General features: G+C 30.6%; 2 protein-coding genes across 3 annotated transcripts; one reads left to right on the forward strand and one right to left on the reverse strand.

Annotated features, from left to right (window-relative positions):
• Positions 1–421: 421 nt before the first annotated feature.
• LOC109803513 (Tetratricopeptide repeat (TPR)-like superfamily protein) lies at positions 422–20,633 on the forward strand. Of its 2 annotated transcripts, XM_020365126.3 has the most exons (23): positions 422–938; positions 1,285–1,346; positions 2,478–2,570; positions 7,219–7,291; positions 7,369–7,674; positions 8,569–8,633; positions 8,921–9,052; positions 9,671–9,712; positions 9,791–10,315; positions 10,398–10,555; positions 10,867–11,383; positions 11,554–11,616; positions 11,701–11,802; positions 11,887–12,207; positions 12,293–12,385; positions 12,481–12,582; positions 12,669–12,773; positions 13,769–13,902; positions 14,679–14,862; positions 16,310–16,441; positions 16,533–16,645; positions 17,823–17,901; positions 18,029–20,633. In XM_020365126.3, the coding sequence occupies exons 1-23, from the start codon at positions 869–871 to the stop codon at positions 20,132–20,134; spliced, it is 5,577 nt and encodes a 1,858-aa protein (XP_020220715.1). In that variant the 5' UTR covers positions 422–868; the 3' UTR covers positions 20,135–20,633. The 2 variants fall into 2 exon arrangements, with proteins under 2 accessions (XP_020220715.1, XP_082924157.1); XM_083068031.1 differs by lacking the exons at positions 422–938; positions 1,285–1,346; positions 2,478–2,570; ... (1 more) ...; positions 7,369–7,674; positions 8,569–8,633 and adding an exon at positions 8,670–8,811.
• Positions 20,634–20,788: 155 nt separating this feature from the next.
• Positions 20,789–25,339, reverse strand: LOC109803514 (heptahelical transmembrane protein 2). The gene is made up of 4 exons (XM_083068032.1): positions 25,046–25,339; positions 24,873–24,941; positions 24,735–24,792; positions 20,789–21,692 (listed from the first exon to the last, which is right to left on the reverse strand). Exons 1-4 carry the CDS (start codon positions 25,228–25,230, stop codon positions 21,009–21,011), a joined length of 996 nt encoding a protein of 331 aa, XP_082924158.1. The 5' UTR covers positions 25,231–25,339; the 3' UTR covers positions 20,789–21,008.
• Between the last annotated feature and the right edge of the window lie 2,128 nt (positions 25,340–27,467).

Below are 27,467 nucleotides of genomic sequence, written 5' to 3' on the forward strand. Positions count from 1 at the left end.
AAGTAACCATAATTAATTATAGCAATAAAAAATAAAGGAAAAATTTTACTGCATTAACAGTGCCAAACTCTAAAGTTCCATTTTTCCATGATACATTGCAAATTGCAAGTACGATACATGATCCATGACAATTTACTTAGTGTTGACAATTCTAACGAAAAGAATTGAGAAATTTATAAAAGGAAGAGTTACTGTTTTGACAAATATAGGTTGGTGATTTGTGAGGGTGTGATAGGTTGGAACTGAACGGTGGCAGCCCAATCCAAAGAGCCGAAGACGACAAGAAAGCCTCTAATAAGCTTCTCGTGCGTGTGAATAAGGTTGATGATAGAGGCACAGAAGCGAGATTGTGAAAGAGAGACCGAGACGATGAGGTGTCAAAGAACAAAAATATGAGGCCCGAAATCGCTACCCTCTTACGTGCGTGTGTACAAGGCCAGCCCAGGCTTCGCTTACCTTATCCTATCCTCACTCTTTTTTCTTTTTCTATCTCTCACAATCTCTATTCTCATTTCTCATTTCTCATTCTCTCTGTCCCCAGCTACTCTTTCACTTCCCCTTCCTTTTACCACTCAAACCTCTTTCCTTCAATCCCTCACCAAAATCTTTTAAAATTCTCCAAAAAAAAGAGAAAAGTTACATTATATAATATATATTGTTCCTCTCATTTCGCCTCTCGCCATTCTCCTTGTTTGTCTATTCCAGAGTTTAAGGACGGAGATTCTTTTTCCTCTCCCAGTTCATATGCAGAGGGATTTTGTCCATTCGATGAATTCAACTAGCGTCTCTTAGTAATTTCCGTCAAAGAAGAAGCGCTAGCTACGCAAGCTATAAATATCGGAAACATTACTGATTTCATTGGAGTGCAATGGCTCCCAAAACTGGGAAAACCAAACCGCACAAGCCCAAGGGAGAGAAGAAGAAAAAAGAAGAGAAAGGTTAATTCACAACTGCAATTAATTACTATTACTACTACTATTCCTCTGCTTCTTGTCCATTCTAATACTAATAGTTCTTACTTTCCAACACAACCACCGTTTTGAATTGGGAATGGAAACAAACGAATTTCGTGTCTCGCCCTGTTTAAGCAAGGAGCACGTGATTTTTCATTTTCTTTTTTTTTTTTGGTGGTTGCATTACCTTTTATTACGTCTTTACAAAATTCAAACTCTAACCGTCTCTGTGGTATCGAAATGCATTGCTTATCTTTAATTTCATTGGTTCTTGAAATTCTCCACCTTATCCCTCGGAAAGTGCTCCTAATGTAAACATTACCCATTGCAGTTTTGCCAACCGTCATCGAAATTACAGTAGAAACACCAGACGAATCACATGTTACCCTCAAGGTAATGATTCCATTTATTTTTTGGTGGATAGTATTATATTAATATATTCATTATAATATTTTTTACATTATTTTACTATTCCTTTAAACACTGCCGTTTAAATCAAAACTACATAATATATTTACGTAGTTTTATGTTGAAAATTTTTTACTTATTTTATTTTGGTGCTGACCAAAAACACAAAATAATCGGTTTGAGAAATATATCTAGCATACACGTTATCAACTTCGTCGTAGAGATTTTTTATGTATGGCAATATGTGTTGCTTGTAGTGGCTTAGTTTTTTTCGCAACGTGACTCGGGCTTGTGTGTGCAGATTTCATTTTAAAACTCTGCAAAAGTTTTCTGAACTTGTCATTTTCACCATAGGCTGCAATTCACTTTTATATCATAAAATAATTATTTTTTGTCGTTGGAAAAAATATTTTTTTTTCTTCTATTACGACGTCATGGTTGGAAAACATTATTTTTTATGTTTAATAAAAAAATCTCAAATAATTGATTACATTTTTTTCAGGAAGTTTTTCTCTCTCAAAATTTCAGTAATTATTTATTGCATTAAACTTTCTCTTTCTAAATTTTAACTGCTTATATTTTCAAATTAATTAATTTAACTTTCAGTTAATTGAGTAATATGTGTTAATGGTTGTAACATGTTTGATTCCTACTTATCAAATAAAATTGTTGCACACTACAAGTATACTATATAATCAAACAATCTTGGTGGGTTTAGAAAAATCCACAAACTTATCCTACATAGTAAATTGTGATCGAGTGATAATCTTTTTACAACATATTTTATTTCCTTTTATTTTTTTTTATATATTTTATCTTTATATTATTTCGTATAATATATGAAAACTATGCAAATTAATTAAAAATATTCATATAATATATGATATATTAGTTTGATTAAAATCTATATTATTATTAGTAGTAAAAAAAAAGACACTTTAGGCTTTCATTAAAAAAAATTAAAAATAATGGTTAATTTTAATAGAATAAGAGATGATAGTTAAAAAATAATTTATAAGAAAAATATTATTTTAAAAATGTATACATAAAAATACGAATAAGGTATCACTTCTATATATTGATATAACACCTCATGTATTTGTTGTGTGGAGGCAGGGTATTTCCACGGACAGGATCCTAGACGTGAGAAAGCTTTTAGCGGTGCACATTGAGACTTGTCACTTGACGAACTTTTCCTTATCTCACGAGGTACGCTTCTCATATACAGAGACATTTTTTTTAATATGTTATAAATTAATTTTTGAAATTGAAAATATTAGTTATTTTAATTCATCACTTTTGTATCTTTTATGTGTTTTATTTCATAAAGTTGTATTCATTTTAATATCTTTTTATCGACATTCAGGATTAAAATGAATAATTTTTTATTTATAAATTTTTAAGCTAAATGAGAATAAAAAAAATACAGAATTAAATAATAACTAGTATTTTAGCCTATGTAAAATTATAAATATTTATTTTATATAATTATAATTTATAATAAATAAATGTTTTGAATATTTAAATAATAGTATAATTAAAATTAGTAATAAAAAATATTTTTAAACTTATAAAATATATATTAGATTTATAATATAATGCAAGGTTATTTTAATTATTAATAGTTTAAAAAATTAATTTCAATTTAAAATTTAAAAAATTAAAGATATGGGAGGTTGAGAAAAATTCCTAAAGCCACTTTTTTTGGAGAGAAAAAAAAGATCAGTTAAAAATGTCTCATTAAAAAATGGTCTCTAATAACATTTTTATTAAGATAATTATTTTAATTTTTGTGTTTATATATACACACATATATATATATAAATAAGTTAAATTTTTTTGAAAGTATTACAATAATAACATACTTTAATAATAATTAATATAGTTGAAATATAACTTAAAAATATTAGTAATTGCTATAAAACTTGATCCAATTTGAATTAGACCAATAAGACAATAACATACTTTTAAAAAAGACTTATTTTAGTTTCTTAACCACAAGTAATATTATTGATAAAAGCAAATTTTGTCAATTATGCATTAATAATTAGATATGATGTGAGACTTCTTTTTAACAATAATACTAGTGTGTAAATTATCCGTAAGAGATTCATTAATAATATTTAAATAGAAACACTTAAAAAAACTCTATTAAAATTATAGAGATTAAAAGTATTTTTTTAATATTTTTTTTAAGTTTGAAAAAAAAAACTTATTAAAAAATAAAAATATTTTTAAACTTATGTATTAATTATTTTATTTCTACCAAAGTAAATTAAATTTAGGTATTTAAATTTAAATTTAAAGTTTAAATATAATTTTTATCCTTATAATTTATTATTTTTTTACTTTTAGTCTCAATAAATTATTCTATTGCTATTTTATATCCAACTTTTTATAATATTTAAAAAATAGTTTTTACCGTCAACTATCACTAAAAAAATCTTGTGACAAATATAGTATTATTTTCGGTATATTTCACTTCACTATTGTTATGTAGTTAAATTAATTTTAATTTTTTTTAGATAAAATTTAAAAATGCACTTCACTATATCCAAACTTTCACCCTCCCATGATTACACTTTCCCTCTCTAATCCAAATTTGACAATGAAACCCTAAACCTCCACTCGAAACCTCAATCCCTCTAACAAGTAGTAACTTCTCACAATTCATGATCTTAACAACGATGTTGAGTTCATCCTCAACGACCATATCCTATACGAGGTTGCCACCTCACCAAGGAGAAACTCAATCTCACACTCAGTTACTCCCTATCATGCAAAAGCTCATATGTTGCAAGAGTGTCCACCATTTTGCTTGCACCACCACCAATATTGTCTCCTCCAAAGTCAAGAAAAATTGTGTCGATGACTCAATTGACTAAAGATCATCGAGATTGTTGTTGCCTATTGTGATTGCAGCAACAAGATAACTGGACACTTCGTTGTAGAATGGAGACCAATTGTCCAGCTTTGTCACCAATAATAGTTAGGACACGATGTTCCACCATTTGAAAAGGATGCGTCCGAAGAGTACATTGAAGTAACAATAATGAAGTGTATTTTGAAGTTTTATTTAAAAAAATTTAAAATCAATTTACCTAAAATATAATAAATATAATATATATTATGTTTATCACACATTTTTTTTAATGGAAGTTAATGACAAAAACTATTTTTAAAATATTATAAAAGATTAATAATTAAACAACAACAAAAAATTTACAGAAATTAAAAGTGAAAAAGCATTACATGAATAAAAATTATATTTAAGTCAAAATTTTATTGAAATAAGATAAGATATTGAATGGACGGCGACATGCACTTGCATTAATTGGTGGCTTACCATACTCCAACTAGTAGGTAGTGGCCCAATCAAGGCACTGGTGCGTGAGACAGTTTTGTTCATTGTTTTGCATACATTCCTCGTTTTTTCACAAGTTATTCCAACATACCTCATAATGACCATTTTGACACGGCAAACTATTTTTACTTGGAAAAAACCATATGTATCACGAGTTTCTTTGATGCTTATATGTACCACGGTTTAATTTAATTTAATTTTCACGAGTCACTTGGACGGCGCATGAATGGCTACCGATATCTAACTGAAATAAAATTAATGTTTTTAAATTTTTTTACACTCACATATATATAGAAAGGAATTAAATGATATTGGTGTACCTTTTATAAAGTATTATATCGTTTAATAATTTTATATTAAATGTGAATTTTGTTGATCTAATTATTGAATTATAACTTTATATCATCTTGTATGTATATATTAAATTTTGTTAAAATTGAACAACAATTTGAAGTTAATAAAATTATTCATATTTTAATATATTTGAAATATATATATATATTGATAATTTTGTTCTATAAGAATGAGATATAAATTATCTTTGACTATTATAATTTTTTTATATGATCTAAAAATAAAAAACTTTTAATTTAACGATAAAATTTGAAAAAAAATTAGATTTAATTGAAAGTTACTAAGCAGTTTAATAATTGGTAAAAGTTACACCAATGTCGGTTGAACCTTCTCATATATATATATATATATATATAGAGAGAGAGAGAGAGAGAGAAAGTGGGGATTCACTTAAAAAAATCAAAAAAATTATTTAATACTTTATTTCATTAATTCAAATTGACAAATAATTAATCATAAAAATATTCTATACGTTAATTTGAATTAATGAAATGAAGTATCAAATAATTTTGAAATTTTTAGAAAATTTGTAAACTTAATCTATGTAATAAGAACTTTCAATTTAACGATTAGGTTGTTAAAATTTGATGTAGAATATGCATTATTGAGTTAAGTAGAGTAAGTAGATCCTTCTTCATATATAAAAGCAATTCCCCTTTTCGTGTATGCAAATTTTACATAGTTTTACTCTTATAAGTTATAATCATTTTTAACTCACTCTAAACCTCCTCTAACCTTTTACTCTATTATTTATATTTTTCATTATTTTTTTTAAAATATAAGAGGTCACGAAATGTCTCTTTTAGTGCCTATTTGGATAAGTTTATGCAGAAATACTTTTAGGAGATACAAGTAGAAAGAAAAGTTAAAAGAAACTTCTCAACAAGTTAAAACTAGCTTATGTAAGAGTTAAAAATAAGATTTTGAAGAAACTAATTAGATAGAGCTTCTACAAATTAGCTCATATACAAACTAATTTTAACTTATGGAGAAACTCATTTCATTTTCTCTTCCTATTTTTCTCTCCTAAAAGTTTATGGAGAAATTTACCCAGACAAACACTGGTATAACTTTTACTAACTATTACACTACTTAATAACTTTATATTAATTATGATTTTTTGAAAACTTATCAGTAAATTCAAAGTTTTCTATTCCAAGATCATATATACAAAATTTTATATTAATTTAAAATGATTTGATACCTCATTCTTATAAATCAAAATGACATAATATATTTATTTCAAAATATACAAAAATATAAACACTTTGATTACATTCAAATTTTTGTTCAATTTTGACATAGACATACAAGGTAATATGAAGTTATAATTTAACGTTTGGATCGATAAATTCATATTTAATGGAAAGTTATTGAGTAGTGTAATAGTTAGTAAAAGTTTATATCGGTATCATTTAAACTTTTCTCATATATATATATATATATGTTTATATATATGTTTTTAGTTCCTATAAGATAAGTGAGTTTTGATTTTGGTCCTTGTAAATTTTTTTCTTTATTTTTCATCATTTAAAAATTTATAAACATTGTTTTGGTCCTTGTGAAATAAGTAAATTTTGAGTTTAATATCTATAAAATATTTTTCTTTAATTTTTATCCCTTTATAATCTAAAGTTACTATTTTTAGTCTTTAATAAAAAATAGTTATTAAAAACAATAGTTTCAATTTTAGAGAGATGAAAATTAAATGAAGAAAAATAAATAAAAATATTTTTAAAAATTATAAGACCTAATTTAAAACAATTGTTTGTTCTTGTATATAAGACCCAATTCATATTATCTCATATATTAATTAATTTTAGCCTGAAATACTCCTAATTTCATTGTGTTCTTTTAATTTAAATACACTCTAATTGATTATAAAATATACAAGTATTAGAAGTAGTATAAAAATATATTTTTAAAAAAAATATGAATAAGATAAATTTATTATTATTAATAAATTAACTATGTTTTTAATATTAATAAATTAGATAATTACTTCTTGTATGTACATAGAGGAGATAATATTTCTTTCTAAAAATGAATAGTTTGATTAATTTCCCACAATTTAGGAACCTATTGTCGATATACTAAAAGTAATAACGAACAAAACGGCTAACAGAATTATTTGAACAGGTGCGAGGCGCGAGGCTGAAAGACACGGTGGAAATAGTGTCCTTGAAACCCTGCCACCTCACCATCGTCCAAGGTAACGAACACCACTAAAATAGCCTGAACCTTCTGTAGACGATCACTGCTCACTCACACTATTTTGTTTCTTTTCAGAGGATTACACGGAAGAGCTCGCCGTAGCGCACATTCGGCGACTCCTTGACATCGCCGCGTGCACCACCTCCTTCGCCTCCGCCGCAAAAGCCCCCGCCGGCAAGTCCAAAGAATCCACCGAACCGGGTTCAGAAAATGGGTTGGAAACAAGCCCAAAGCCCAAACCCAAGCCCGTGGATCCGAATTCGGACTCGGGTAATGCCAAAAGCGACAAGGTCGACGGTGACATCTCTATGTGTCCACCTCCCAGGCTCGGACAGTTCTACGATTTCTTTTCTTTTTCGCACCTTACACCGCCGTTTCAATGTGAGTTATTTGTTTTTAAATCTCTACCGTGTTTTCCTTTAGTTTGTTGCTTTTTCCATCTTATTCCAACCCAATGCAATTTTCAATGCTAGAAACGGCAAAACCCTACCTATCAAGTTTTATAGTTTCAATTGCTGTAGGGATTTTATGTTGAGTTAACTTTAATGCATTAGCGTGTTTTGTTATACTTTATTTTTTCCCTTTTGCTCTGTCAGAGGGACTTTTGAACTTGTCGTAATGTTAATTATATGTGCATTTAAAATAAACCCATTTATGTTTTTGGTTATTTTCCTTTGCTTTGGTGAAATAGTATTCTTCTTTGCAAACAACTGGGTAACATTCCTACTTCTAACTCTGAGCATGTCATTAGATTTTTTTAAAGTATTTTTGTTTTAGTGATGAATGATCACTTGTTCAAAAAACTAGAAAGAAGCTGCAATCTCAAACTTCAACAACTTTATTAAAGCGAAAGTTAGTTTTTAAAGTGTTTGTACTAGGATAAACTTCTCCGGAAGCATTTGTAAAAAAAAAATAAGGAAAAAAAATGAAAGAAATTTCTTCGTAAGCTAGAACTAACTTGCGTACAAGTTAATTTGTAATTTTTTGGAGAAATTATGTACGGGAGTTTCTTTAAAACTTATTTCATTTATCCTTCCTACTTTTTTTGCTCTTAAAAAGTGGAGAGGTTTATAAAATGTCCTAATTCTACTTCCTCTTTCTTGGATTTGTTACACTGCTATTAGATAAATGAATAATGGTTTGTGCATGTGGATTTTACTTAGGTTGGATATTATTATTCATATTCAAGCACTATGAATTTACTGATAGTATAATTTAATTGGAAGCCTTTTTTTTTTATTTTTTTTATTAATGTTCTTGTGGTTTATGATGCAGACATACGAAGATCAAATCGTCCTTTCCTTGAGGATAAAACGGAAGATGATTTCTTTCAGATTGATGTGAGATTTATTGTTTTGCCGATTTATGTCTCCTATATTCTAATTTTTTGAATCCTTTTTTCTTTCCACACTCAATGATGGTAAATGGTGATGTACACCTTGGGAGGGAAGAGAGATAAATTAATAGATACGATAGGTGATTTTAAAAGGAGGAGACAAATGAAGAGGGAGGTGTAAGGCTAGTATAAAAATTTATTTTAAAAATCAAAGTTCCTCCTTTATCTTGAATGAGCTTTGGCAGATAACCTATCTTTGATGTGGGATTGTTGTGCACTTGGCATATGCAGGTTAGGGTTTGTAGTGGAAAACCAACTACGATTGTTGCTTCTAGAATAGGATTCTATCCTGCTGGAAAACTTCCACTTGTGAGTCATACTTTGGTGGGTCTCCTTCAGCAGATAAGCAGGGTGTTTGATGCTGTAAGTTTAAATTCATTGATGTTTATTTACCGTTGCTGCTGTAAACAATTATACAGTAACTGTTTATAAAAAGTCTAATAATCTATAATCTATAATATCTATATAAAGGGCACCTTCCTATATATATATATATATATATATATATCAAAGGGATAACACCATTTGTTTTCACATTTTTTTTAGATATTTATGTCCCTTTATTTATATATTAATCTTTCTTCCACCATCATATCTCTTAAGATAAAATAGAAAAAAAAAACATGTATACAAAAAATTAATTATTTTTACTCACTTATTTTGTAATTAACTTTGGTCTTTATTTTTATTTAAGATTATTTTACTCTTTTATTATTATTTTTTATTTTATATTATTGTTAAACTAAATTTATAGAGACACATAATGCCTCTTTTCTACTAATCTTAAAGTATTGGAAACGAGATACTGATAGAGTGTAGATAAACAACATAATTATAATTTCATAAATATTATATTGTATATAATTGCCATTACTTGATAATATAAAGTTGTTATTGTATTGTGGAATTGGACTAAATCATATTGTTTTCTTTTATCGAATGATAATAATAGTAATTAATAAACAATAATCACTCTTGCAGGCCTACAAGGCACTTATGAAGGCCTTCACCGAACATAATAAAGTAAGTACTTCTCATTATAATTTTTCACATTTGGTAATTGTACCAGATGATTTTACAATTACAGTGGTGTCATTTCAGTTTGGCAATCTTCCTTATGGTTTTCGTGCAAACACATGGGTTGTCCCTCCTGTTGTTTCTGACAATCCATCAGTCTTTCCACCACTTCCCATGGAAGATGAAACTTGGGGAGGAAATGGGGGTGGACAAGGCAGAGATGGTAAGCATGAAAATAGAGCGTGGGCCAGAGATTTTGCAATTCTAGCTGCAATGCCTTGTCAAACTACAGAGGAGAGACAAATTCGAGATAGGAAAGCTTTTCTACTTCATAGTTTATTCGTCGATGTATCAGTCTTCAAAGCAGTTTCCGCAATAAAGCATTTAGTAGATACTAAGCAAAACTCTTTCAGTAATTCAGCTTTGCTAACTTCCTATGAAGAAAGAATTGGAGATTTGACTATTAAAGTAACAAGAGATGTCTCTGATGCAAGTTTGAAGTTGGATTGCAAAAATGATGGGAATCGAGTTCTTGAATTGTCTGAGGAAGAACTGGCTCAGAGAAACTTGCTCAAAGGCATAACTGCCGATGAGAGTGCAACTGTTCATGTAAGTTAAATTAATGTCATGAGCCTATTGTAGCACTGAGTGGTTTTTGTGTTTGATAATCTGTACTTGCCTTTTGTTGTAGGATACTCCAACTTTAGGTGCAGTACTTATTAGACATTGTGGCTACACAGCTGTGGTAAAGGTCTCAGCTAAGAGAGATTTGGAGGGGAGTCCAGATTCCATGGAAATTGATATTGAGGAGCAGTCTGAAGGAGGTGCAAACGCATTGAATGTTAACAGGTTATTTATTCTAGCACTAGCTTAACCTATATTAGTAATTGAGGACCATCAAAGAGTACCTACTTGAAACTTAATTCTTGTGTTAGTTTCTAATACACTTTTGCACCAGAAGTTATAAAATCTATGCAGCAATGGGGGAAAACATCTTGCCTTTGCAACTTATTATAATGCAGTAGTGTAAATCTGTTTTAGCAATTGTTTTGGCCAATTAGTAAATAGCTTTAGCTTGAGGGTGCTTTGACTTTTATGTCTTTTGGGGTAAATCTGGTTTTATGAGCTCCTAATACAATTTTCTTTTCATATTATCTCAGCTTAAGGATGCTGTTGCATAGGTCATTCACTCCCCAATCATCTAATGCAATTCAACGAATCCAGAGCACAGATATTGAATATTCACGTTCTACTTGGTCATTGGTAAGGAAAGTCCTAGAGGAAAGTTTACTGAAGTTGAAGGAAGAATCCCCTAGACACAGTAAATCTATCAGATGGGAGCTTGGGGCATGTTGGGTACAACATTTACAAAATCAAGCTACTGGGAAAACAGAGCCAAAAAAGGCAGAAGAGGCTAAAGTTGAACCATCTGTTAAAGGTCTTGGGAAGCAAGGTGGATTACTAAAGGAATTAAAGAAAAAGATTGATATCAGAAACTCCAAAGTTGAAGTAGGAAAGGATATTTCCCCATGTAATGGAAATGACTTAAACAAGCCAGAAGCCTCTAAACAGGAGTTAGAGAGACAAGATGAAGAAAAGGAAACTATATGGAGAAAGCTGCTTTCTGATGCTGCATATACACGCCTTAAAGAATCTAAAACTGATCTTCATCTGAAGGTTCATCTCTGCTTTTTGACACAAATGATGCTTCATTTTACCAACTCTGTAATTGTAATGTGGTTCTCAATAAGGATAGATCAATTTTATGATTTCTACATAGCCATGTGCTCATTAATCTATGTACTTATTTTTATCATTATACTTATTCAACACCTCCATCTTTGCAGTCACCTGATGAATTGATGGAAATGGCACATAAATATTATGTTGATACTGCACTTCCAAAGCTGGTTCGTTTTTTATTGTTGAACTTGTTTATACTTAAACCAAGTTATTCTGGAACGTGTTTAGTTATTATTACTTCAAATTCATAGGTGGCAGATTTTGGGTCCCTTGAACTCTCACCTGTTGATGGAAGGACATTGACTGATTTCATGCACACCAGGGGCTTGCAAATGTCTTCCTTGGGACAAGTGGTAATATTTTTAGGAGAATATTATTTTTCATACAACTTCACCAATTAGTCCAATACTATTTTTCACTCAAATTCTGTCTACCAGGTTGAGCTTGCAGATAAACTTCCTCATGTGCAGTCTCTATGTATACATGAGATGGTTGTTCGAGCCTACAAGCATATCTTGCAAGCAGTTGTTGCAGCAGTTGATAATGTTTCTGAGTTGGCTTCATCTGTAGCATCATGCTTAAATGTATTGTTGGGAACACCATCACCTGAAGCTAATGATGAAGATGTTAATAGTTTTGAAGAACTTAAACGAAGATGGGTAGAAAACTTTCTTCTGAAGAGGTTTGGATGGCAATGGAAGTACGAAAATGGTCAGGATTTAAGAAAGTTTGCCATTCTTCGGGGACTCTGCCATAAGGTTAAATAAAAGGCCCTCTCAGTAGTACATTGATATTGATCATGTTATGCCATTGTTAATTTCAATTAAGAGAATCCTTAAACAGGTGGGGCTTGAGCTGGTTCCTAGGGATTATGATATGGATACACCATCTCCTTTTAGAAAGACAGATATTGTAAGCATGGTCCCCATTTATAAGGTGAAATAAATGACAACTTGAATTTTTTGCCTGAAAATTAATACTATTTTTCTCAAGTCCTGATGGCTAAATTACAACTTTAATTATTTTCGCAGCATGTAGCTTGTTCATCTGCTGATGGTCGCACACTTTTGGAATCATCCAAGACTTCCTTGGATAAAGGTAAGTTGGAGGATGCTGTCAACTACGGTACTAAGGTATGAAAATTTCTTCCATTTTACATTATGGTTTGCTCGTGAAGCCAATAACCAAATGTAACAACATTTTGCATTGAATCTTCAAGGCACTTTCAAAATTAGTGTCAGTATGTGGGCCTTACCATAGAATGACAGCAGGAGCATATAGTCTCTTGGCTGTTGTGCTGTACCATACTGGAGATTTCAACCAGGTGTGTTTTAATATCTCTAAGTAATCTCTGTTAATATATCAATACCGGTGACATGCTGAAAAATTTTAAACACTTCGTATGCATTGTACTAGACCAAAGAACTGTATTTGGTTTGAAACCATTGAGTTCTAAGCAAATTGTAAATCTCTGTATTGTGTACCATGTGTAACAAAACTAAAACTTCATTAAAAGAGACATTGATCCTAATTGACCAAATTTTCTACTTGATCAAGCTGTTGAATTTTCTAATATATAACATTTTTCCATTTAACGACTTGGAGTAATAGAATTCTCATTCAGAGAAAACTAAGTTGAACTAAAGATTTTATTAACCAACAATATATTCAGTGAAGTATATATTTATAGTCACTCCGAGAAGAGTGTTGAGGAATCTAATGACTCAGTTCTGACTCAGCACAGATGTGACAGGCAACAAACTATCCTAACTAACTGAGAGTCTGAGATGCAGTTACTGAGGAAGAAATCCTCTACTATAGATACTAGAATAATACTGCGTACTATATTGACTTGTATACTCTAACATGGAGGATAATTTTTCCCTCACAAATCTTTAGCCTTGTTATTAAAAAATTCTTGGCTTTGGCTTAGACTACTTCACTACAGTTACTTCAAGATTTCAAGTTACTGTTCTTCCCCTTCTCTGAATCATGATAAACAAAAAGAGTTTAAGAAATTTTGCAAAATATATATTTCACCATCTTCTGTATCTTGCAGTTTTTTACCCTGGTTGCTTAGCTTAGTTTTGATATTACATATCATTCATGAAAAAAAGAAAATCATTATGTGGTCTGAGTGGGGAACCCCTTGGGGATTAATTACATCAATTTTCAAAAGTTCATTTCAATTATTGCAAACACTTAAATCAATAATAAAGACTTGACATGGACACCTAACTTTTAAGGAACATTTTGAATAATGTGCCAAGTTAATTCTATTCAGTACCATTGTACTAACTTTAGCTATTGTTTTGCTAGGCAACTATCTACCAGCAAAAGGCATTGGATATTAACGAAAGAGAGCTTGGACTGGACCATCCTGACACGATGAAAAGTTATGGGGATCTTGCTGTTTTCTATTATCGACTTCAACATACAGAATTGGCTTTAAAGTATGCTGCCATATATCATATTCTTAATATAAATTTTCTGATTGTTATACCACGACAGTGGCTTTATAGAATGCTTCCATATATCATATTGTTAAGATAAATTGTTTGATTGTTACATCATGGCAATGGCTTTCATTTTTCATGTGAGAATCTGGTATTCTAGGGGGATCCTTTCTACCTTAATAGAAGTTTTGTTAACAATTAATAGTAAGATGAGGCTTTGATCATATGGATTATTTTAGTGGTTTTACAGAGATCATAATAGATTGAAGTATTCTATGTAGATCAGCAATGCCTGAATACCTTGAAAATATTTTCTTCAAAATTACAGAACAAATGTAAACTAACATTAGGAAAAAACAATAGAACTTTATCATTGGAAAAAAATTGACCATCTAGGCAAACATTCTGGAAAAGTTAAGTCATCAGAAATGGGCCAATCCCTTATGTTTTATTGTATCATGAAATAATATCAAGAAAATGCCAAGTGTAACTGGTGATCTTGAAAGTTGTTCATCTTGGATCATTATAGGGAACATCCAATATGAACTTGTTGACTTAAAACTAATTGAGCAAGAGCAACTAATTTTGAAATTATAGGAAGAGAGACTCTAAACAATTGATACGTTATGTGTTAGATGCAAAGTTTGAAAACCACAAACACCAATTATACTGTTCTGGTTTAGTAGTATTTTTCCTTTGTCTAGCTATAGCATAACAAATAAGAAAACTCCTGTGAATAATTAAATTAATATTTTTATCTTATTTGTATCTAGGTATGTCAATCGTGCTTTGTATCTTCTGCACTTAACATGTGGACCTTCACACCCAAACACTGCTGCCACCTACATTAATGTTGCAATGATGGAGGAAGGATTGGGGAATGTCCACGTTGCTCTCAGATACCTTCACGAGGCTTTAAAATGTAACAAAAGATTACTTGGAGCTGATCATATACAGGTTCCCTCTTATACCTGACATGAAACTTACATGTTACTATTGCACGAGACTTCACGTTCTTATACACTTCAAATTTGAGACTTTTGAAACTGAACAACATTCTCAGTTATATGCGTCTATGGCATGTCTATAAAATGCATCCTTCTCTGCTATTGAACATTTGCTATCTAAGCTTCAAAGAGATGATATAATATATTTTATGTCTTATAAATCAGTAAGTTTTATGGTTGGAATTGGATTATAGAAACATAAGCTTAGGTGTTTCTTGAAGGATTTATGTCTTATAAATTGGTTTATGTGCATTTCAAACTTAACTTTTGTCTATGAAAGATGAAAGATATAAAAAAAAAGAGAGACTAGGTTGTGGGACATTGGTAGAATATATATCATCCACTTGATGATGGTGTTAGACTTTTTTAATTAGCAGAGTTGTCTCTTAATGAACCAAACCTTGAAACTAAGTTTTTTTTTTCTTTCTAGATGATGGTGATAAGGGAGAAGAGAGTGACACAAAAAGCACTAGATAGTAATTTAGTAATGATGCTTTTGAGTCATAGACCATTGTATATAACCAAGACTAGTTTTAAGTTGTACCAAAGATATAGTTAACTTGATATGGGCAAAAACTGTTTTTTGTTGTTATGATCACAAATATATCCTTTGTAAATTGTAATCATCATAGTTATAAATTAATATCTCTTTCTTTACCAATATTCTACGTGTATATAAATTTTTCTATAAAATTTTATTAACGTATCCAAAATCTATCATATCTTAATTTTTTAAAACATTGTCGTATATTTTTATTCGTTTCGTATCATACTTGTGTCATACTTATTATCTGGCTTCATAGTCTGTCATTAGTTGAACCAATTAACTTAAGAAAACAATTTCTTAACATTTTTAGTTGTTGTCCAAGTCTATTTTTCTTTTTTTTTTGAAAAAATTCAAATAAGCCCCTTAGTTTGAATTAGTTAATTGGGTTCCTAATCCTATAGTGTCAAAAGTATTTCTATTAGTGGTCCTAAATCCAAAAGATCATCAAAACATTATAGAAACCCAACTATAACATTTTAAACTATTGGGACCCAATTACAGATTTCAAACAATAAAATGAAAATTATTAAAAAATTATTCAGATTCAGGCCCATAGACTGATTTAACATATTTATTTGCTCATGGTAAAGTAATATGGTGTTTGTAAGCAATGAATGATTGTATCAATCGAAGTCTTTAAAACAGGGTGGTATTGGAAGTTACAAAAGATGCTCGGATCAATGGCAGTATGAAATTTGTCAAATATGGAGTGGTTTTCATTCTATGAAATATGAAATGCAATTTTAGCTCACTAAAAGCACTTGATTTTGTTCAGTTTCTTCACATATATACATCAGATCAGGGTAGTTGGCATTTTTAACTTGTTTTTATAAATATTTTACTTTTTCAGACGGCTGCTAGCTATCATGCAATAGCAATTGCTCTTTCTTTGATGGAGGCATACTCTCTAAGTGTTCAGCATGAACAGACCACCCTCCAGATCCTGCAGGCTAAACTTGGTTCTGATGATCTAAGAACACAGGCAGTTTTACAGATGCTTTTTGATGTTAGATTAAAATAAACAAATTGTAATCCTCGTTTCTTATGCACATATATATATGAATTTATTACAGGATGCAGCTGCATGGCTTGAATACTTTGAGTCAAAGGCTCTAGAGCAACAGGAGGCTGCTCGGAATGGTACTCCTAAACCAGATGCCTCAATCTCCAGCAAAGGTCATTTAAGGTAGACATTACAATTAGGAACATGTTCCACTTATGTCAGTCTATCTGGTTCACTTGATGGTTTTTCAGCTCATTTGAACACAATCATGTGCTCTATGCATTTTGATTGAATCATCTGTACATCACTGCTGATCTGGGCTTCTTGTCCTCTATGCAAACCTGTTTGTTTATGATTTAAAAAAAACAATAAAAAAATAGTTTTAGAATTTGGGTTTAGAATTTATAATTCAACTCTACAAAATTGGCTTGTGGCTTGTAAGGTGAGGGTGAGGACTGCCCAAGTCTTATAACTTTTAAGCACTATTTAGGTCATATTTTTAGTTGATATGGGATCTCAACCTTTTTGGTCAGTCCCTCCATATGTAGTTCTTTCCCCGACACTAGAAACTAATTCTAATAGGCTGCAATTATGGCAGATTAAGGGTGACCACAATTAAGGTGGCTGTCCAACAAATAGAAAGTGGAAAAAGAGAAGATGTGGAGTAACTTTGAAACTTAAATGACTCAGGATTGAGCTATGCATAATATGAGGATGTCACTTTTGAATTGTGTGTTTCTAATCTTATAAATCTACCAATAAACTAAAGTAAATTTGGACTATGCAGTTCAATCAGTTTCTCCTGTGTTTTGATGTCTTACAACTAATTTTTAATTTTAAATTGAATTTCTGGATTGAATTACATTGTGAGTATATGTTTTTTATTGCTTTAACATTGTTGTTTCTTCATATAATAATGTTTATTCTTTTTGCTGAAAATATGTTATTATTACATGAAAAATGTCAAGGATGAACTTTCCTAAAAGTTTACGCCACTGACCCAGGAATGTTTTATGAGCCTGTCTGTTTAAACTTTTTTTAAAGCATTTTTTTTAATAAAATAAAATGTTTTCTACTGTCTTATTAGTTTGTCTAAACTTTTTATTTCTTTTAAAAAAAGTATTTTCTTTTTTAAAAAAAAAAACTAATATTTGCTTCTTAAAAAATTACTTTTTAAAAAATCACTTATTTTACCATCACTTTGTAATTTTAAATAAACTGGCATTCTATCTCTGGCTAAATAGTTTAACCACCGACCAAATATAAAGTCCTGCAAACCTTTTGATTTTATTAAATCTATCTCTCTTTTCCTTAAAGTTCCTTTTAAATTTTATGACAAAAAATAAATTCCTTCTATCAGTGTGTCAGACCTCTTGGATTATATAACACCAGATGCTGATCAGAAAGCAAGGGAAGCGCAGAAAAAGGCTCGTGCCAAGGTAATATATAGCTTCTTTTTACCCAGGATATACCTGTGAATACTCTCAAATTTCTTTCTGAATTAATACTTGTAACATCGTTTCCTATCTCTTATTCAAAGAAACTAAATTATCACCTATTTTACAGTTAAAGGGAAAACCAGGCCATAACTGGGAAACAGCTTCAGATGAAAATCAGAAGGATGAAGACATGTCTCAAGGTTATTCAATCACTGAGACAACTAGTGATAAAGAAAATAAATCTGAAGTTCAAATTAAAGACCTTGGGATTGATAAAGTTGAGTCCACTCACTTAGACCAAGCAATGCTCAATGAAAGTAACCCAGAACAGGATGACAGCTCAGATGAAGGATGGCAGGAGGCTGTTCCCAAAGGCCGTTCACTCACAGGGCGCAAGTCATCTTCGTCGCGGAGGCCAACCCTAGCAAAACTGAATACAAACTTCATGAATGTTTCCCAATCATCAAGATATCGAGGCAAGCCGACTAATTTTTCTTCCCCAAGAACAAATTTAAATGAGACTATTGCTGGGCCTTCCCCTCCTGTTCCAAAAAAGTATGTGAAGAGTGCAAGCTTTAGTCCTAAGCTGAATAGCAATAATGCGCCAGATGCTGGAGCAGAGAAGTTAGCAGACTCAAAGTCAGCTCCAGCCAGCCCAGCTCCGAGTGATCAAATTGCTAAAGCAGCTCCTGCTAGCAGTGGCGTCAGTGTTCAGTCAGCAGGTAAACTTTATTCTTACAAAGAGGTAGCTTTAGCCCCACCTGGGACAATTGTGAAGGCGGTGGCTGAACAGTCACCAAAAGGAAATCCTATTCAACAAAATTCTGAGGTGAGTACCATTGTAGTTGCAACAAAGGAAACACAAAATATCGTGGCAACAACAAATGATGTGGAAGATTATGCTCAAAAATCAACTGATGAGAAACAGGTAAGTCCTATCCATGAAGAAAAAACAGAAAAGGAAACCACTGTGATGAAAGATAATCCAGGAACAGTAAATAGCAAGGCCAAAGATGAGGTTGTTGAAATTAAACTCCAGGAAGCTAATAATGTTGCAATAATAGAGAAGAAAAAAGAAGTTGGAAACATCAAAGACGTGGAGGTTGACAGTTCTGGTTGCTTAGACAAGACAAACAACGGGGCCTCTAAAGGTGCATTAGAGATACAAGTGCATGAAAGTTGTCTAGCAACTTCCCACAATTTAAATCCCCTAACCATTTTAGTTGAAGACGAAAAACAATTACTTGACAATGATGTCTCTGTGTCAAAAGATAAGGTTGCTGAGGGAGATGGGGAAAATGAATCATCCCGTGACAATGCAGTCAGTAAGCCGCCAGCATCAGAAGGAGAAAAGCAAGAAATAGAAACAGGAAAGGAATCAACCAAGAAACTTTCTGCAGCTGCACCACCGTTTAATCCATCCACAATTCCAGTTTTTGGCCCTGTTCCTGTTCCGGGTTTCAAAGATCATGGAGGTATTTTGCCCCCACCAGTAAATATTTCTCCTTTGCTTCCAGTCAGTCCTCGAAGATCTCCGCATCAGTCAGCTACAGCTAGGGTTCCATATGGTCCACGGATTTCTGGTGGCTATAACAGATATGGGAATCGTGTTCCGCGGAATAAAACTGTATTCCACTCAGGTGAACCTTCCCCTGATGGTAATCCCAGCAGCCCTCCTAGAATAATGAACCCACATGCCACAGAGTTTGTACCTGGCCAACATTGGGTACCTAATGGCTATGTTGTGCCTCCTAATGGATATATGGCTTCTCCAAATGGCGTTCCAACATCTCCTAATAGTTTTCCCCCGGTGTCTCCCAATGGTATGCCAGTTTCACCAAGTGGATATCCTGCTTCACTAAATGATATCCAAGTGAATCAAAATGGATCTGCAACATCTCCAACCAGTTCAACTGATTCAGCTCAAGTTGTATCTGTTGAAACTGATCATGAAAACAAAAGTCAAACTCTGGATGAGGAAAATAAAGATGCTTTTTCAACAGATGTCACTTCTGAAAAGAAGCACATTGAGCAAAATCCTCAAGAGCTATCTGCCAGCAATGAAAATTCTCATCCTAAAGTAGAAGAAAAGCAGGCAGATCTCAGGCACCCATCTGGTTGTATTAATGAGGATAAAGTAACCAACAAGGATGCAGTAGATGAGAAAAAGCCAAGCAAGTGTTGGGGAGATTACAGTGACAGTGAAGCTGATGTGGTTGAGGTCACAAGTTAAGGAAAGATAAACTTTTCTTAGTAAAATGATAAAAAAAAAATAAAAAATAAACTGTTGCATTGCAAGGGTTTTACGCCTATCAAGATACTAAAAGTGATGCCAGGGATTGACTGTACTGAGGTCTTTGAGGCAAACTGATTACTTTTGAGGACTTGTGAAAGGTTTCATACAGCGTGGTACATACTTCTCTTCTCTAGGGGTTTCAAACTTATAGCGTGTTTATTGAAGGAGGTTACCGTGACCATGACCATGGAAGGTGGAGGCTTTGTTTGTAGCTAATTGGCAATGTCTTGAATTGTTTTAATTTTTTTTTTTACAGCTACTTTTCTTTTGCTTATTCAAAATGGGATTCTAGCTTTGAGGTCAAAATACTCTTACGGCTAATAACTAGGTTGCAGTTGCACGACAATAAGGCCTCATTTGCCAGGTCTGTGTATGTTTTTTCAAGTTGTAGAAGCAGCCTTTACATCTTACAAATATGTTCATATTTTTACTTTCATATGGTGACGATGGTTGGCAGTAAAAATTCTGGGTATGTTAATCAGCAAATAGTTTTAAATGGAGTGATGATTTACATCAAATAACGTGTTGGTGACTCCTCAAATTTCCAGTTTTCTTTTTACCCTCTTAGAAGAATATTATTTAGTTAATAAATTTTCTGAATTAAATAATTTGAAACATATTATTACTGTCGAAAAGGAGTTAAGATAAAGAGTTTTTTTCATTTCTAGTACAACAGAATAATTAATATATACATGAACTAGTGGCTGCTTATAATTTGCTAGCCATTTGTTCCATGAATGATAATCCAATAGGAACATGCAACAAAAAATATAATGGTGACAACTACCGACAGAGTAGCTATGAAAGTTGATTAAAATGCACAGGTGGGCGACCCCCGTCGAAATTCCATTACTTGTAGTGTGGCTAGAGTGTGTGCAAGCGCCCCAAGAACAACAAAAAAATGAAAAATCTGATGACTGTGGCCAGCAATATCGAATGCCCCAGGCTTCCATCGCTCTGGTATTCTAGTAACATAGAACACAGCTCCGGTGGCATATAGAATGGCCATTACAAGTTCATATCCGAGTGCAACAACAACATGCGGGTGTTCCCAATGGGTCACAAGAGCGTGAACAGCGGGAACCACTCCTGAAAATCCCATGGAGAGAAATAAAGTTGCTCTGAAGGATCGAAAGCGAGAGGAAGAAAGTGAGGGGGAAAGAAGGGTAACGATGGCCATGACTCCAAACACAGATATTGTGGTCAAATAGAGTGTCCTTATATAAGGATTGCAGAAAAAAACATAGTAAATTGGAGCATAGAAAGAGCAGACTATCATAAGAGATATTCCTGCATAATCTAGACGCCAGAAAAACAGGTTGAAGGGTTTGGAGTGGCAGGCCAGAAGATGGGAAAGAGTACTGAAAGCCAAGCACCCCATTCCTCCAGCTAAGAAAACGAACCAAGGCCATGTAGGAATTGTTTCTGCAACATCCTCTCTCAGGCTCACCTCATGAATCATGGACGGTGACAATATGTGTCTCAAATGCGAATCCTGAAAAAAACATAAATGAGTTACTAGGACTCTTTTCATTACTTATCTCATGTTTACAGCTGCCATTGCAATGGATTTTCATTTTATTTCATTTCTTTTAATTAAGCTCAAATGCTAGGATTATACTGCTAAATTTTATTAGATGTTTATTCTTAACTTTAAATTAAAATTAAAGTTTTATTAATTTTTTTTATGGTTTTAAGCTATATTATAGAACTACCCCATAAGTTAACTAATAATTAATTTATTGAATTAAAAATATTTCACAACTTTTTTCCTGGTTGTAGAATGATACATTTGTATAATTTCTTTATTTTTTTTAAGAAAATATTTTTAATAATTACTATAATTTTGGAATTTTTATTAATATTAATTTTTTTATCCATTTTCAAATATCAAATATTGTATTAATTTAAAAGAGTGAGGATATTAAAACAGTTAAATAATGTAAAAACAATTCGAGAAAGAAGAGTGTTATCAGAAGACTACAGCATTGGATCTGTTTAACTCTTTATTATTGATTATTAAAAACTTAAAATTCATAAATGTAATTTATTATTGATTAAAATTTAATTAAGAAATATAAAATATAAATGTGAGTTTTTTTTTTTCTTCTAAAAATGAAAGTTTAGGTTAATTAAGTCATAGAGACTCACTCACAAGAACCAACACATATTAATTTCAAGATTTATGGATATTTATACAAATACTTGCATGTTTATAGAGATACTTGCAGATTATTTATCAAGAAGTCCTTACTGGAATACTTTGGATATGAGTTCCATCTTTATGGACATTTATTGTCCAAATACAAGTTCATTAAATAAGGATTGAGGACAATATAATTTTGTAATTTTCAATGAATTAATAGGTTATCAAGATTAAAATATACGATCTTGTGCATTTTATCTTAACTTCTAACACTATATTGACCCTAATGAATTAATATATTAGAGAATATGTTTGTATTTCTCTAATAAAATAATATGAAAAATAAAAGTATTATAAAATAATGAGATAAAATTATAAAAATAAGTTATAAATATACAGGACATAAAGTAATTTATAGTGTATAAACTATAAGTTAGTAAAACATTTTTTTCCCAAAATTTTTAATTTAATCAAAGAAATTTTGTGTAAAAGAAAATAAGATTGAACTATTTTTTGGACATTGCAAATGTGTTCTTTTAAAAATTTGGAAGATTTTCCTTTCATCTCAAGCAAAAGTTGTGAGCATCACAAGGCAGCTACCAAACAAAGTTGTCAAATTAATACCAAGTCAGGTATTTCATTTATTAATATAGTCATAGATTCCTATCTAGTAATTTTATTCAAATTAATAATTAAGATATCTCAATACTCTTCCAAATCGAATATATAATGGCTTCTGTCACAATAAATTCTGGTTCATAATAGAAGGTTAAAATAAATTATATATTAGTACGTCAATAAATTAACAATTATTTTAAATACATATTTAAAAATCAAATTTGTTAGATATGTCAATCTATAATCAAATCACAATTTCTTCAATCCATAGATTCTTATATTAGATTATAATTTAAGTATTAGCACAGACAAAATTCGGTTGACAAAGTACACCTCATGTTAAACTTTGGATAGTGGCACATGAATACTTCCATTTTATAAATATTTCATTTACATTTATCATTTATTTTATTATATATATATATATATATATATATTGTGAAAATTAAGGTGAAAACCAAGAAAAATTTCTTTAAACCATGTATTTGAAGGATTAATATTTTCCAGCAAATATTTTTACACATAAATATATATATATATATATATATATATATATATATATATATATATATATATATATATATATTTACACACAATTATGCAACATCAAATTTATGACCATATTTTTCCTTATTAAAATTTACAACAACTCACGTATCTACTCAGCTGACTCGGTTAGATTCCTTGATTATTGAATAACATTGAATTTTGCATGCAATATTTTTCCTAAATTTACCGAAACAAGGGAATTACTAAAAATTAATCGGAAATGGGTTTGGCGCGCTTATTGCAGAGGATTGAAATGCCCTGCTTGTAGGGAGGTGTGGATGATGATGTATTATTTTAACAAAAAATTATAATTATTTTTGTCCTATTTTTTTTAAGGTTAAATTATAATTTTGATCTCTTTATTTTCATTAATTTGTAGTTTGAGTCTTTCAATTTTAATATAAAGGCATTTAGTCTCTTTAAAATTAAAAATATGAAGTTTTGATTCTATCAAATTAACATCATTAATTATTAAATTTTAAAATTTATTTATATTTAAGTAACATAACATATTTAATATTATAACATTTAAAGATAAATTTTTTAAAAATATATAAAAATAAGATTTACTAATAAAATAAATATCAATTATTTGTTAAAATATATATAAAAAATATTTGTTAAATGTTATTTTTAATTTTTAAGTCCTCATGTTATATCACTAAATATTACTTAAATAATGGTATGTTATTGAACATCAAAATTTAACAATCAATAAAGTTTAAATTAATAATAAAACTAAATCTTTTTATTTTTTAAAATAAAGAACTAAATATCTCTAATGTAGAAGACTAAAATTATAGATTAAAAAAAAAAAGAACTAATACAACAAATGATCTTTTTTTACACCTACAATCAATCCGTACACCCTTTTTCTAAAAATAAATAAATGATCTAATTGAAGAAAGCTTCCCAATGAAGTACTTATAAGAAGAAAAAAAAAAGATTTTTTTTTGTATAAATTAAAATTAATTTACACATAAATTAATTAATTATATATATATATATAACAATTTATATATAAGTTAATTTTAATTTAATAAAAAATTTATTTCATTTTTCTTTCTTATTTTACTCTCAATTTTTTGTAACAAATATATAATCACAATTTATAACTCTTATTTTAGACCTCACAGGAGTCACGCACCCCAATTGAAGTTTGTTTTGAAAATCTGAAAATCGGAAAATCAGAAATTAATAAATTATAAGGATGAAGAAACAAACCAGGAATCCCGTGGTGGCAGGGTGAGAACCGTTGATTAGCTTTTCCATCGCCGGTGCACTGCGAAACGACACAACATCGTTACTTCACTCTCCGTTCTCTTTCCACAACACATGAAAAAATCATCCAATCATACATACCTGAACATGTTCGAGAGACAACCTCCGAGCACCGCCATGGTCGCAAATATCAAAAACCCCACGAAATGCCTGCACCAAAATAATAACAAACAAACAAACAAACAAATAAATAAATAAAAGAATCGCTGTAAGCGTTTGCATGCATAGTATAAACAAATGAAAAAATTGCTCACGTCCAAACGTTTAGCGTTTCGTTGTGCCACATGAAGACGCTCAACAATGCATCCTTCACCGACCATTCCGACCGGTAATGGTCCAAGATGAACTCGTTGTCTTTCAGGTACGCCGGCAACTCCTCGAACGTCACCAATCGTCGGCCCATTCTCTTTTTGTTCCCTCGCCGGCGATGACCGTTCATCAAACGCTCGCCGGAAAATCCCTACCTTGGTTTTCCGGCGAGAGAGTCGCCAGCGCTTTCTTTTCTCTCTCACCCCTTAATCTCTTTCTTCCTCCTCCTATTTATAGGCAACGGGTACGTGATAATGCCATCTGAAGTGTGAACCATTTTCTTTTACTTAAAAAAATCATTGGTTGTTGACGTGTAGTAATAGAATTATGGGCAAATTTGTTGCGTGGCGGGTATTCATTCTCAAGGAATTTTTTTTAATCCAAAGTTGATTATCAAGAATAGTGCTCATAATGTGATTTTACTGCTTATATATTATTTTAATAAGTTAAATCAAATTTAGGATTATCAGAGGAATCTCTTATATCTCAGAAAGGATTTTCCAATACGAGGATAAAAGACTTGATAATTAGGTATAAATGTGAAAACTATGATTGAAGGTATAAATGTGTTTTTTTGTTGTGGCTTAAAGTTAAATCTAGTGACTCGTTATATATGGTTTTAGATTAACGAAGGAGGAATCACGTTTCGTGAGAAGGTGAAGAATGAGGATTTTGTGAACGAAGAAAATCGGATGAAGCAAAGCTAAATTACAAAGTTGGTCTGAAAAGCATGATGCTATATTTTAAGTCATGACTCATGCAAAATCACGTGAGTATTATTAATCCATTTATGTTTCTTTCTTTGTTTTTCTTTTTCTTCTTTGCTTTGGTTAAATCATATACTTCGGTGAAAATATTTGGATAAAATTTCTATATTTAAAATTTCGTGTGTTTGGATAAGAGATTTTAAATGAAAAAAGTAATTTAAGTAAGAATTTATTTATTTTTGACAAAATATTGTGTTTGGATATTTTATTAAGCGGCATTTAAAATTTTAAGACATTTAAAATTTTAAGACTTTTAATTGATTAAAAGTTTAAGATTTTAATTTTCACATAAATAAAGAACTTTAAAATTTTTTTGATGGAAGAGCCGATCAATGGACCCATTAGTAGGATCCAAGAAGATTAGGTACATAATAAGGTTAGTAGGCCTAAAATTATCTTGAATTATAGATTACTAAATATATAAGCTCAATGTCCTTTGTGTATTTGTGTATTTCTTAACTTTTTGGCCTTGTATTTTTAGAGTAAATAAAGTGAAAATTTTTCATGCAATTTTCTTTGATGTGTAATTTTGAGCTTAGGAAGTGCAACTTATTTTTGGGCCAAGTATTAACAATTGTATTGAAATAGAATATACATGTGACCGCCAAAAGTCGCACACATAGTGTCATTTAAATTCAATTCAAATTGTTAATCACATGGCTGCAATTTATAAAAGGTGTATTGAATTAGAATTTAATAAGACTATTTTAGCACAAGATTTTTTGTGGATTTTTACAAGATTTATAAGAATTGATCACTTTTAAGATTTTTTAAAAAGACTTTGTAGGAATATAATGAATTTTAAAAAAATTTAAGAGACTTTTATTATCAAGATTTTGTAATATGAATTTAATTAATTTATATCTTAAGAATTTATAGGATTTGAAAGGATTTTATGAGATTTCAAAATAAAATATAAATTTTTTAAAAATACAATTACTAAAAAATAACAAAAATGATAAGTTTTGAATAAAGAAGAATAAAATCAATAAATGTTTTCAATCTCTTAATAAACAATTGATTCTGGTTTCATGTTCTTCTAAGTAACATTTCCTTATATACAACTCTCTATGCATTTATATTTTCTCATTCATGCTATTGAATTTGAACAATATGTTCAAATTTATGATTTTTATAAATGAGTAGAATTTTCAAAATATATTTTTAATATATGTTTATAAATTTGATATTTTAATATTATTTTTTTGAAAAAAAATATTTGTTAAATTTTAATAATTTAAAAACTTTAATAATAGATAATATGATGAAACTAGTGAGAAGATGTTGGAGATTTCTGCTCAACAAGCTTTATTGATGCTTCTATCTTCACCCTTGGACTCCAATGCTTCAAAGACAAACAAAAAATGGGGAAAAACGTGTCGGAACCCAAAAGATTTTGATCTTATTCATAGATGGTTTGAACTTTCGTTTTGAAAATCTCACCGGTTAGGGAATGCCCGGAGACCAGACTAATCCCTAACCAACAGGTTTTGAAAAATGGTCGAAGGAGTCGCACTCGCTACTGATATTTTACTCAAAATATCAGAAAAAGAAAAGATTTTGAAATTAGAATAAAGACCTTCATAACCAGAATTGGATT

The sequence above is a fragment of the Cajanus cajan genome, chromosome 2, assembly GCF_000230855.2.
Source record: "Cajanus cajan strain Asha chromosome 2, NIPB_CcT2T_4, whole genome shotgun sequence".
In the NCBI taxonomy this organism is placed as follows: Eukaryota; Viridiplantae; Streptophyta; class Magnoliopsida; order Fabales; family Fabaceae; genus Cajanus; species Cajanus cajan.